Source organism: Cebus imitator, unplaced genomic scaffold (genome assembly GCF_001604975.1).
Source record: "Cebus imitator isolate Cc_AM_T3 unplaced genomic scaffold, Cebus_imitator-1.0 Scaffold934, whole genome shotgun sequence".
In the NCBI taxonomy this organism is placed as follows: Eukaryota; Metazoa; Chordata; class Mammalia; order Primates; family Cebidae; genus Cebus; species Cebus imitator.
In genome coordinates, this window is record NW_016108249.1 from 131334 (window position 1) to 144426 (window position 13093).

At 39.2% G+C, this 13093-nt stretch overlaps 1 protein-coding gene across 1 annotated transcript; it reads right to left on the minus strand.

The window, feature by feature from the left end:
* Positions 1–3607: 3607 nt before the first annotated feature.
* CDX4 (caudal type homeobox 4) lies at positions 3608–11945 on the minus strand. The gene is made up of 3 exons (XM_017521010.2): positions 11248–11945; positions 5130–5275; positions 3608–4418 (listed from the first exon to the last, which is right to left on the minus strand). Exons 1-3 carry the CDS (start codon positions 11747–11749, stop codon positions 4212–4214), a joined length of 855 nt encoding a protein of 284 aa, XP_017376499.1. The 5' UTR covers positions 11750–11945; the 3' UTR covers positions 3608–4211.
* Between the last annotated feature and the right edge of the window lie 1148 nt (positions 11946–13093).

Below are 13093 nucleotides of genomic sequence, written 5' to 3' on the forward strand. Positions count from 1 at the left end.
TTTTATGGTATACTTCTCCTGCCTTGGGAGTTCATTCCTATTTGAGGGAACATTTCCATGTGATCCATTTAGATCAGGCCTTTCTAAGGCTTTTCTGGTTCGAAAGATATTAGAGAAATAACTTATAGCAGCTTAAGTGCTTTTATTTTTCAGTGACATTTGTATTTTAATTAAAGATCCACAAACCTTGAATTCTGGAAATTGGTGAGATTAAGCTCAAGGTTCACATTTTATACATGGAAACATGGGGACTCTGAAAGAGTAGGCCCTCATGGTAATCTCTAGAATACAGAAAAATTGGCCCTCATAGTAATTTCTAGAAGACAGAAAAATTTTTTGAGACCAAAGGGCTGACTCTCCAAACAGTGATACTTTAAGCCCTGAGAAGCCAAGAAGGGAGGGGTGTGTGTACGTGTGTATGTGTGTGTGTGTTTTACTTTGTGTGAATGGTGGGGAAGTGGTAAAGCATATAGAGTCTTTTCAAAATGTCATGTATATATTAGTGACAGTTATTGGTGGAATACTTTTTTGACTTAACAAAAATTTGCACAACTGTTTAGTTATAGAATCAGGTAAAACTATAACTTCAGGTCTCATTTCCCAATTCAGTACTTCTCATACCATACCACGTGAACATCTGCTTTTGCTAACAACTCACAATGTCGTTCCTGGAGGCACTACAGTAAAGGACTTCCTTGATTTGCATGTTTTTCACTTTGAAAATTCAATGCTTACATAACCTGGTCTTCCTCTATCCTCCAAACTCATTCCCATGATATGAGAGACTGAGTGATTATCAATTGTTGGTGTCCTTCCTCAGTAACACATTTAGACATGAACACACAAGCAAGTGATCTCTACCTGGGAAGGCGAAGTTGAACCTAAGTTATACAAACTGACTATATTTACAGACTAAATTGTCTAGTGATTCCCTCCCTTCTTTATTGTCACCAGGGTAGCAACAGCTCTGCTGTTTTTTTGCAGCTTTCTTAGACATCATTGACATACAGGAAACTGCACGTTTAAAATATAAAAGTTGATGAGTTTTGACATATGTATACATTCATAAAAGTATCAGCAGAATGAATAATAAATTCATCACCCCCCAAATGTTCCTTATTCCCTGTTATAAGTACATCTCTCCCTTCCACCACCCTTCTTCCTGCTGGCCCCTCCTTCCTTTCTTGACCTCACATAGTAGTATTAAAATGTTCCAATTCAGCAAAGCAGCCAGATTCTCTGGATCTGAGCCAAGAGTGGAAAACTTTCCTTGGGCCTTGCTTCCTTTCTTCTTTGAAAAGAAGCCAGATCCTCTCAAAGATCTTTCTTTGCAGCTCCACCCAAACAACTCCAAGATAAGATCAAGGGCCTTAAGAAAGTTATTGGGAAATTGGAATACTTGAATAAGTTGCAAGGAGGATTCTAAAGTCTGCAAATTACTTGAGGATGAACTGAAGAAATATTTGGGATGAAATCATGCTTCTTAAGGAAACATTAATTTCCTATAATAAAACAATAAATTTTAATAATAATAAAAGAAGAAAATGCTTCATAACCCTAAGTGAACATTGTCAGTCATTTGGTATGTTTTCATTCTTGCCATTTTCCCTGTGAAAAAGAAAAAAGCCTTTATTAAAATCTACTTTGAATGCAACTTTTGAGCTTCAGTGTTTATATTTCTTTTCTCTACATGTCTCCAGCATAAACCACCATACGCAAGTTATAAAAGCTTGTGATTCTATACTTTTCTTAGGTCTCAGAGAATGAATTAGCCTGTATTCTTAGAGGAAGTGGCCACAATATGCTAGTCAAAACAAAAGCTCCATTTTGGTTCTGTTTGCAGATACTAAAGAATCAGAATTTACAAAAATAGAAAAGTGTCTCTTCTTTGAGAGAACAATTGTTTGCAGCAGGATAGAGAAACTCCTGTGAAAATCCAACTGCTGTAGCCAAAGTTATACCTTTTGTGGAGTTGGCACTAAGGATGAGGAAATTAAGTTCTGAGTGTACCTAGACAAGTAACACTTCCCATCTCTCCACTAGATTCGAAGGATCCATTTCAATGCTGATTTTCTATGTTCAGTACTACAGATGACCGGCCAATCAATTAGCATGCTGTGTAGTTCACTTTAAATTGATTGGAGGTGGTGAGTGGAATAGAATTTGTGTGTTTTTCTGGGAGTCAAGAAACCCTAGCATAGTGCCTGACAGAGTAAACACTCAATAAATATTCACTGAATGAGCAGAACTGAGATCTAGTTTTAGATTTTGCTAACAACTTACTGAAAAAAGTCAGTAACTTTTTGAAGGGGAGGGAATTTAAATTGATCTATCCTTGTCACCATCCATCAATATGTAGACCTGGGCTAATAGAAGTGATTTGTTTATCAAAGATACTTAAGCCTTTCTGATCTCTAGCTTCTTAAACTACAAAATAATGGTAGCAATTATTTCATATCTTATGAGGATACTGGATTTAATAATATAGCAGATGTAAAATTGCATTGAAATATATAAAAATATTACTCATGTATAAGGCGTTATTAGTATTATTAGTAGAAGCTTCACACTCACTAACCAGAAAGGCAAGGGAGCTGTAAAACAAAAGGATTAGGCTGCATTCCTAGGTGGTAATTGCCCACTGATTGGTATTTAGGGAGCTGCTGTGTGCAACTTCAGTAGTATAATCATATACAAAATGAAAAGAATGGGATGCTTTGAGTTTGGACCTATCACTAGAGACCAAGGAAGATCATCCTAAATAGCTGGGGGTTCGCATCATCATCCACAATATCCTTGCTATGTCTCTTTGGAAAGTGACTTGATTGCTCACATCTCAGGTTCCCTATTAGTAAAATAGGACAATTGATACCTTCCTCATAAATGTGTTGTGAAGATTATAATTCCAAAAGGTTGGATAAAAAATGGAAAGAATTTTTCCTTAAATCTTTTCAGAACTAGATGAGATGCCCTAAGGAGCAGCCATAGAAAGCCACCTTTTGAGATTTCCATAAGGAAAGGGAGGATACATTCCTTACACCCAACTCAAAGACAGAGTTGTGCTCAAAATTCTAATTTTCTTAAGAACAATGAAAATGTATCTTGTCAAGTTGTACCATGATGATTTTTTTGCAAAATCTTTCCTTTAAACCATCTCAGTTCAAAAGGACTGACAGCCTTGTGTTCAGCCACTTTGATATACAAACAGTATACTGGACCAATACTAAAAGATTTAGACAACCTGGATCACCACAACCTCCTTTCTTAGCCAACTTGTGTGTTTTTAACCTGAAAACTGCAGCTACTTGGATTATAAACCAGTAAACTACATTGACATGATGTGATGTGGGTAAGATTGAACGGGTTGAAAGGTGATGGCAGGTACGGGTTACATTTTCACTGTCTTGTGCTTATGTAAGTCTGACTGGAATGGAAATGGAGAGACAGAGTGGGGGTAGAGTTTATTCTATGAGTTGGAGATGTGCCTTGCTAATGACTCAACCAAGCTGGCTTATTTTGTTTTAGTCTGATTTCATTGTTTTCATAAGATTTTAAAAGGACACTGTAAGTTGAAAGTTCTGAGATAATTGATGCCAGACAAATATGATTGAGAACCAAAATTGTCTTTTTTATTTGTTATTCTTGTTAAGCAGTGACAATGGAATCAGAATCACCTTCTGATAATTTTAAAAACATTTATCTTGTTATAAAATTTATGTTAGTTTTTGAATTAAACACTTGAAAAGGTAGCTAAAGACTGATAAACTTTAGTTTACCTTCTTTTCACTACCTAAAGATAGCATAAAAGAAAACACCTAACATCAAATAACAAACACGAGTACACATACACAAATATGTTTCTGGCAAAATTGTCTTTTACTGTCTATTCATAAACAAGTTTCTGGAATTGCAAGCAGAGTTGCAAGGGCCTGTGATTCTAGCTTTTAATTATATAGCTTACCACTAAGCTTCCTGAGTGACTGACATATAGCACAGCACATGACAGGAGTTTTCTGGGAATAGTTTCTAAAAGTAAGAGTCCTCTAAATTATCTTCAACCCATTGTGCATCCATCTGTTCCAAATGCTGCTTTACAAGGAATTACACCCTGCTCCAACTCCCCTGCAGATAGCTTAGAGACCCAAAGGCACCACAAAAAAAAAAAAAAAAAAAAAAAAAAAAAAGCACTTTAAATTTCTCTTTGCTTTCTTTCATTCGGAGACTATAACCTGCTGTATCTCAATAGGTTGAAATCCACGAACAGCAGATGGTGCGGTGAAAAAAGTGTTAGGCAGTTCCCGAGGACTGATGGAGCCAGAGTCACTTTGCACCGAGCCTCCACTATTCTCAAACTGGGAGATTTTCTTTTTGATCATCTTTCTCTCCTTGGCTCTGCGATTCTGAAACCAGATTTTCACCTGAAACACAATGGGGCAACATACTGAATGCAGTTAACTTAGTGATTTCTGATATTGTACAACGACTTTAGCATTTACAAAGCCCTTTCATATGCATTACCTCATTTGAGCCTCACGTTTGTGAAGTATGCCCACTTAACAGGTTAAATAAAAAAGCTTGAGACTCAGAGAGGGCAAGTACCTTGCATGAAATGAAACTGAGATCCAAGTCTAGGGCTACTAACTGTGAATGCAATAATCTTTGTATTGTAACTTACCTACCTCCTCTGCTGCACAGGTAGAAATAAATGAGGCTAGAATGACAGATGCTGAGGAGTGCTGATAAGAGGGAGATATTTGAATAGCAGAGGTAACTATAATGAGCCATTTCTATGTTTTATTAAATTTTTACTAATGAGAAATTTCCTATTAGTAAAATATTAATAAAATAAGATAGAAAATGTATCTTCCTAGTAGTACACTATTACTAATAGGAAGTTTGTCTTCCTATTAGTAAAATATTAATGACACATATAAATGAATGAACAAGGGTGATTAAATATTATATAACTCTTGCTGGAGACAGATGAGTGTGATAGCAATGTGCCTTCACAAGTGGTTGAAATGCAAGGTACTTGGGATAAGGCAATGCATTAAATGACTTTACAATTCTAGAATTCTGATTCTACTGAAATGGACTTATGGTACATGTTGGATGTACTTCTGGTGTACCTGTCTCTCAGAAAGGCCCAGGTTAACTGCCAGCTCTAATTTTCTCCGGATGGTGATATATCTATTGCAGTGGAATTCCTTTTCCAGCTCCAATCTTTGATGATCAGTATAAACTACACGATATTTTTCTTTTGTCCTGGTTTTACCTGTTAGAGGAGAAAGCATTGAATTTCATCTTTTTCCATTTCTTGGAGATTGTTTTGGTTAAAATCATAGCCACTCTTCCCACCCTTATCTTTACTTTAAAATATAAAATAAGTATATTTGTGAATCAAATAGTCATAAAAGTCAATTTCTCCATTAAATACATTCTCATCTGTGGCTATGATAGCAATATCTGTCTGTCTACCACCTATAGGCATAGACGTATATCTACATATCTATATCTCTCTTTATATATGAAACCAACATCCCTTTAATTAATATTTCTCCTAAAATGATCAGTCAAATCACAATCATCCCATCTTGGCCTATTTTTGTAGCAGAACATTTAAAATGCTTAAACACTTTAACCCATGGCTTTTATAACTGCCCACTTACATATGAGATTAATACTGGCAGTAGTAACAACGTCCATTATACAGGTACTTACCATTACATTTGATGCAGTCTTTTCATATCATTCCTATTAAACCTCTTACCTACCTTCTAGAATTATGCAGAACATGTCTTATCTCCATTTTACAGATAGGAAACATGAAGATCAGTTAGGGTAAATGACTTTGTGCTAGAGAACTGAGGGGTGGGGACCCAAATACTTATCTTTGACTCTTATTTAAGTATGCTAACTAAATGTTATTCCAAGTTAGAGTATGCTGGGAAGCATAATAATGGCCCAAGGGTGGAAAACACTTGTAGGATCCTGACACTACAGTTATGTAATTTCTTACAGTTTGGTTTGGATAGTAATTTTAAAAGAAAACATTAATTGTCATTGAGGCGATTCTCTTTCAGAAAACCTAATTACCTATTAGAAAAAAAATAGTTTTTATGTGAGTCTTAATTTTTATTACCAAGTGGATAGTGAATGGGGGAAGGAGGAGGTGTTGACTTAAGCAGAATAAAGTGAGTATTCCATGCCCTTTGAAAGGATATACAAACATTTGCTTTGTGTTACGACATTTAACTAATTTCTCATGCCCTCCTTCAAATAGAGTTTTATTCCTCCTTACAAATTTTCCAAAGGTACTTAGGAAGTTTCCTTTTCTTTTTAATTTCTCTACCCCCCTCCAGGATCTTCCTCTTTTTCTCTATGGCTTTTAAAAACTCCTTCTGATCTTCCTAGTTGTTTTTGATGTGATTTTTTGGAGGCGATCAGTAGGACAAAGGCTTCTTTAAAGCAGTTCCTTAAACTCCATTGAGGTGTTAAGATGCGGCACAGGCCTAACAAAAGAGTTACATAGCATCAGATCCCATTCTGAACCCTCTTTACATTCAGAAACATCAGCCAATTGGTTCAGAATTTACAAGCCCTAAACAAATGTCAAACACCCTTTCATCTCCAGAAAAGGAATAAAAGGACATGAATGAAGAAATAAATTTAAGATAAGTGATATATTTTAAGATTAAACTAAATGGCTAACTAAACAATGAACTGAACAAAATCTCCTTTCCCTGCCCTTAGAAAAGAAAAATGATGTGCTCCAGTCAATTAACCTACCTTAAACTCCTAAATTTTGAGCTGGTTTTCTGAATCTAAGCAAAAACCTGGAAGCCAGAAGTCTATCTTTTGGCATGTTGCAAAGATACACTGTATATTTAGAGAAAAATAAAAACGTGGAGATTTATTTCTAGAGCCTCGAATCTTGAGATCTAAATATATCTTTGAAATGATGTTTTCTAAAACCCTTCCTAATCTTAAAGTGAGTGTTTAAATTATAACTTGAGGCAGACTGGTTAAAATTTCAACTTGTCTTTATCCATGTTGTATGCTCTTTGATAATCAATAAATATAACCAGACTTCAATAACTCTGGAAAGGTTGTGGTCCTTCCCCACCCACATTGGTCATAAATTCCCCTCTTGCAGTTTCTTCTGAAGACAATAAAGTCAAGACCAGTCCCCTTTATTTGCCATAAAAAATCCTACCCTTTCCGGCAATATAACCCCTAAAGAAAGAAGGAATAAGGAAGAGCCTGGCTGCATATCAAAGCCATGTGAAGTGTTAAAGAGTCTGTTGCCAAAATCTGACAGATAAGACCTAAAACTCCAAGAAGATATGGCTGAGGGGAAAAAAACCAACTGCACAGTTTACAAATAGAAATAAATTTCAATTTCCTGGTGCTCCTTTTGTGTCCCTCTCCTCAAACTGTCTCTCCCAATCCCATTGCCTCTTCTTAAATGATGAAACCAGATAAAGTGATGAAACCAGAATAAATGATGAAGGGGATTTGGATATTTTCTGGCAAAGCATAATGTCCATATTCCCATACCCAAGCACCAAAAATAGCACTAACAGAACTTTTATTGTTCAAGTTGTTCTCTTCTTCCAGAGACTATGACATTTCTGAGGGTGATGGGCTCCATTTTCAGCAATTATTGAGTTTCTTTAGGAAATTAATACTATCGAAGATGTATTTGCCTTCTCCTAAAAGACTAAGAAAAAATTCTGTAGTTTAAGATGGAAGGAGTCCTTCCCATCCTCCCAACCACATTATCTCCAAAGAATTTGCAAGCAAATGTCATCATATGTGATGACTTATCACCTTAAATAAAATTAAAATGGTGTTCATTTGAAAGACTGGCTGCAAAAGTGCTGCTAGGCAGAAAGTCACTCTCCAAACACAGAGGTGATAATGATGATGGCAGTGGATGTAAAGATTATGAAAATGAATATTCTTCTGTAGGGAGTACTGTCTAATTGACCCCACTTTGATGACTTTTCATCTTATGGTAATATTTCACTGTTTTTAGCTAAAAATTGCATCCAAATTTATTTTGAAAAAAGTTGTCCAGTGAAATAAGCAAAACCAAGGAAGAAAATGATAAGTCTCAAGAATTATGAAGCAACTCAGTTTATGAAGTGTCCTAACTGAATGATGCCTTTTAAGCATAACTTCCTTCATGTTGTCCAGTGGCTTAAAACAATCAATAGGAATCAGAATCAATCACAATTACTTTCTCCTCTCTCCCTCTTTTCCACTTCTAACAAGAAAGCCTCTCTCCAGCCTGCTTAGGTTATCATTTTGCCAATGTTTAAAATGTGAAAGTGCATGATAATATTTAACTTTCCATAGAAACTTTTCTCTTATATTCCTTTTTACATAACCTTTAAAGCTAGATATGTATAAAAAGAGATCACTTAGGGAACTAAGTGGAAATAAACGTGTTTACTTTTAAATCAGATCCCCTAAGGAACAGTCATTTACTCTGTATGTCAGCCTCTTTGCTCTCATTAGAAAATAACATGCTATAATGGTTACTATGAAATAATATTTTCTGATTGTCCACTAATACATGTATTTTTCTTTTTTTATGTTTATTTAAAACATTTTTTCAGTAATGGAAATAACTTTCATTTGACTGTCTTAAGCAAAGAAGGGTTACTTCCATATTGAAGTTGATCTTTTCATCTTAGTCATAAACCATATGTTGTCCCACAGCACTATAGAGTGAAGTGAAAAATTTTGGAGAATCTGACTCATTCATTCATTAAGGAAATATTTAACACCCACTATGTGCTAAGCATATAAATGGGTGCATTTTGGTCCTGAGTGGGTGGCCCAGTGAGGTGATCAGCTTAATTTTTTTCGTGCGGTTTATAAACTGATGTCCATGAAAGGGCTTCAATGGATCCATGAAGTTCCTGAAATTATGTAACAAATTACTTGTGTTTGTGTGTGTGTTGCTCTGCCCCTCACCCCCGTCCCTAAGATTAAAGCAGAATGGCCACTTCTCCCGCCCTGGCTCCCAGCAGTCGCCCACTGGCTTGCAGGTTAGGCTGCAATCCCGATAGCTGTGCCTTCCCGCGCGCTGCAGCAGACCTGCATTCAGCCCCTATGCTTGAGAGATGCCTGCTTGGATAGTTACGAGGGTTTTAGCCTTTTATTAGTGCTGGAACTGATTCGTTTGCGTGCCCGGTGGGTGTGAGGTTTAGGTACTCTACTATGTGCCAGGTCAGTGCATTTTTCTAGGGAGATAACCAAAGTTTTTCATTACATTCTTAATTTGTTGCTAAGTATGCACCTTAGACTATAAGAATAGAGCAAAGGGGTAATTTACATTTATAAGACGTTAAAAGTAAACAAAGTTTTAATTTAATGAAGCCTCATCTACAGAATAGGCTGCCAAGAATCGAAAGGGTTCCAATATCATTCAATTTTAAACTTCTCATATAAATTGGAGAGAAAATCTTGTGAAGGGGCATTGTAAAGTCAGTTTTGAGGGTTTAACTAACGATGAAGATGCAAGAGACTAAGGAGCTCCTTTCAAAACATTTTCTGGCATTAGGATTACCCAAGAGAGAGACTCAGGCTAATAAAAGCAAATGTAAATGGAAGATCTTTAAGCAGATAAAACTGTTATATTTTCCCACATAAACAGAAAATTCAAGGCTAGAGGTAATTTCTTTTATCTCATCCATTTACTCTCTTGTTCTCTATTGCAAATCCCATGCCAGTAACTTTCCTCTTAATGTGTTTCAAAACATAATCCTAGACTGCCAGCAACTACTTTTCTAGCTTTTGTGTCTTTTGATGATTGATAGGGTTTAGTGAGTGGATGTTAATTACAACCCCGAGATTAGATGTAATAAAAACTCTGCGCGTGCCCCACCCTAACCTATTTTTCTATCCTACTTAGTCACAGACTCACTTATATTTTTTTAAAGAAACGCAGATTTATTTGCAAACGCTTTAAAGCCAAGTATTTGAACTCTACTTTTACCTTGGGATTGCTACTCTAGTGATGTTCTAATACACAGAACTTCCTCTTTCTGGCTAAAAGTTCTCCTAATGGTAAAAATTGGTCACTTCCCACCCTCTTGCTTTTGCTTTTTGGAGGAAAGAAAAAGTGCAGAACCGAGAACAGAAACATAATCATTGTGGACAAATGCCATTGAAATGCCATTTCCTCCCCAGAGGGATGAAAGTACTAGAGTCGAATTTTACTAATTTTCTCTAACGACAGAGAGAGAGGATTGGAATAATAAGAATGTGATAAAAGAACGACAGCTGAAAACAAACATTCCTCCCCCCGCCCCCGCCCCGGTCTAAGATTAAAGCAAAAGGTCCACTTCCCCTGCCCTGGCTCCCGGCTCCCAGCAGTCGCCTACTGGCTTATTGGTTAGGCTGCGATCACGATCGCTGTGCCTTCCCGCGCGCTGCCGCAGACTTGCATTCAGCCCCTACGCCTAAAAGACGCCCGCCTGGATAGTTATGAGGGTTTTAGCCTTTTATTAGTGCTAGAGCTGATTCGTTTGCGTGGCCGGTGGATGTGAGGGTTAGGTACCGTACTATGTGCCAGGTCAGTGTTGTAGCCTTCTCGCCTGCCTCAACACTTGGGTTAGAAAAAAGGACGTTGTAAGCTGGCAGTGGATTTGAGGCCAATTTGCGTCTGCCAATTTGTAAGAAGGAAGCTGGGGCTTCCCTGAGAGACCAGTATGACGAGGCTGCTTTGCCACCGGGGACTTCGTGGCTAAACTGGAGGGTCCGTTGCCAGCCAAACACTGTGAACCTAAACTGAGCATCATCAGCTTTAGGGGAGGGGAGGAGGAAGACAGTCCACCCAGATAGGTAAGGGTTTGGAAATGGAACCATCAAGCTGTCCTCTGGCTTCATTCACCTGTTGAGCTTTCCCATGCATCTGTTTTCCCATGTGGGCAACTACAGGGTTGGATCCTGATCCTTGTGGCTCAACATACCCATTGTCCACTCACTCGCTTTCTTCATAGAGCAGCGAAAGGCGAAAGGCACCCCTAGGATAGATTTAGTCCCACTCGCTGCACTCTGTAAGTGAGTTTTGAGACCAGGCGAACGCGAGAGGGATACCAGCCACATAGGGGTCTCCTCAGCTAAGCCCTCTTAGGAGAGGCCTGAGAAACAGGACGGCAGGCCAAGCAAGCCAAATAGCAGAGAAAGGAAGGGAGGAAAAGTGTGTGGGCACTGGAATTGATTACTCACCCGTCACCTGCCCTGTCTTGCGCATCCATGCATAGGGGCTGTGGTGGCTCCTGCTGGGGGAACTGGCGTTGGTGGCGCCTGCGTCGGTGGGTACAAGTGACCCGCCAGCCGAGCCTGGTAGACTGCTGCTGCTAGTTCCCCCGCCCGAAGGGACCAAGTTGCTGTAGTCGAGCGAGCAGAAAGTGGCGGGGCTCGAGGTCAGGTCGTTCACCGGCACTGTTCCCGTTGTACTAGACGACCCAGGATACACGTTCCAGTCTTCTCGCGGGGGACTGTAGGGCGAGCCCCAGGCTCCCAGAGTCGACCCATGAGGATCCATGCTGGGCATATTAGGATACCCCATGTAGTGTGAGAAAGCCGATGCCGCAGCGAAATTGGAGGCTGGCATCAGACTCCCACCGTCCCCCGTGCGGCCTGCCTCAGCTGTGCCGCTGTCCGTAGGGCTCCTGAGAGTGCCCGGGTACATGCCTGCTTCTTTCTCCAAAAGGCAGCTTCCGTACATCGTGGCTTGGGTAGAAGGTGCTCCCTAAACCATCCTGAGGTCCCTGTAAGACCTCAACTCGATTTTGAGATAATAAAGAAGCAGCAGATAATAAATTTATCAGTATGTAGTTGTGCCGCAAGCTCCTCTGACCCCTCAGACTACTCCATCTTACGTTTCCAGGTGACTGGTAGCCCTGTATAGATAGGCCACCAATAGCTTGGCTGACGTCAAGGGGCTTCAGGCTTTTACATAACATTTGCATTCAAATGAAGGGCCATTTCACTTTCACAGCAACTTGTTCACTCTCTCCCTAAGCTCCCAGGCCTTTCTGTCTCATCTTTCTTGATTCTGTCCATCTTGTTCCCATAGCATCAATATTATGCTTTTGGGGACAGGAACACTCCTCCAGCGGTTTCTGATCAGCTCCCCTCAAAGTCAGATAGAGACCTGAAGAAGCCGGGCGAAGTTCCGCTCTCTGGAATTCAGTTCTTACACCGCGGCCTTCTCCCTTTCACCGATCTTCCTGCTTCCGACCTGCATCTGCAGCCTCCTTCTGCCCAAATTCTCTCGCAGAGGTTTAAAGCATGACACTGGCCCAAGATGCCAATGGTAAGGGCTTTCCCTTACTCTCCTTACTCCCTCCATCAAGAGGAGGCCTTTGTTTCCAAGGGCAAAGATTCATTTCACAAATATCTGTTAAGCGTCTACTGTGTGCCCGGTACTGTGTAGGCACGGGGATACAGCAGTGAATAAAAGAAAAAAATTCTTGCTCCGCCTTCCTAAAATTACACTGTAGTGGATGGCAGGCTGAGTTAATCGAATGTTTTACAAATATGCACAAATTAAAGAAGGATGAAGAAGGTAGGTTATGAAAAATGGTAGGGGAGAGAGAGAAGAACCATGTAGATAATAAACTTTCATATTTTCGTGTCAATCCACTACTCTTAGACGTCTCTTTCTGCCAGGTATGGCTTCTGTCTGAAATCCGGTGCCTCAAGGGGCCAGAACTCTTGCAGTCTCAAATCCATGGCAGCTGCAGCAGACTTAAAACATTTTCTGTGTAAAACTCAAAATGTTTATGCCAATGAAATCAATATCTCGCCTCAAGAAACCAGGTCACCTGTTGTGTTCCTCCTCTTCACCCAGTACCCCCATTACCTACCACAGCCTTTACTCCAGGCTGCTCCTTATTCAGGAAACGTGCTCCTACACAAAATCCAACATAACCTGGCACCCCCACCCCCATATAGCTAATCCCTCTATGGCTTTGGGAGGTCACTTAACCTTTCTGAGTTTCACAGTTTTTCACTTTTAAAAATAGAGAACCTAATGGTATCTACCTTACAAGCAGGATTTCCTTAG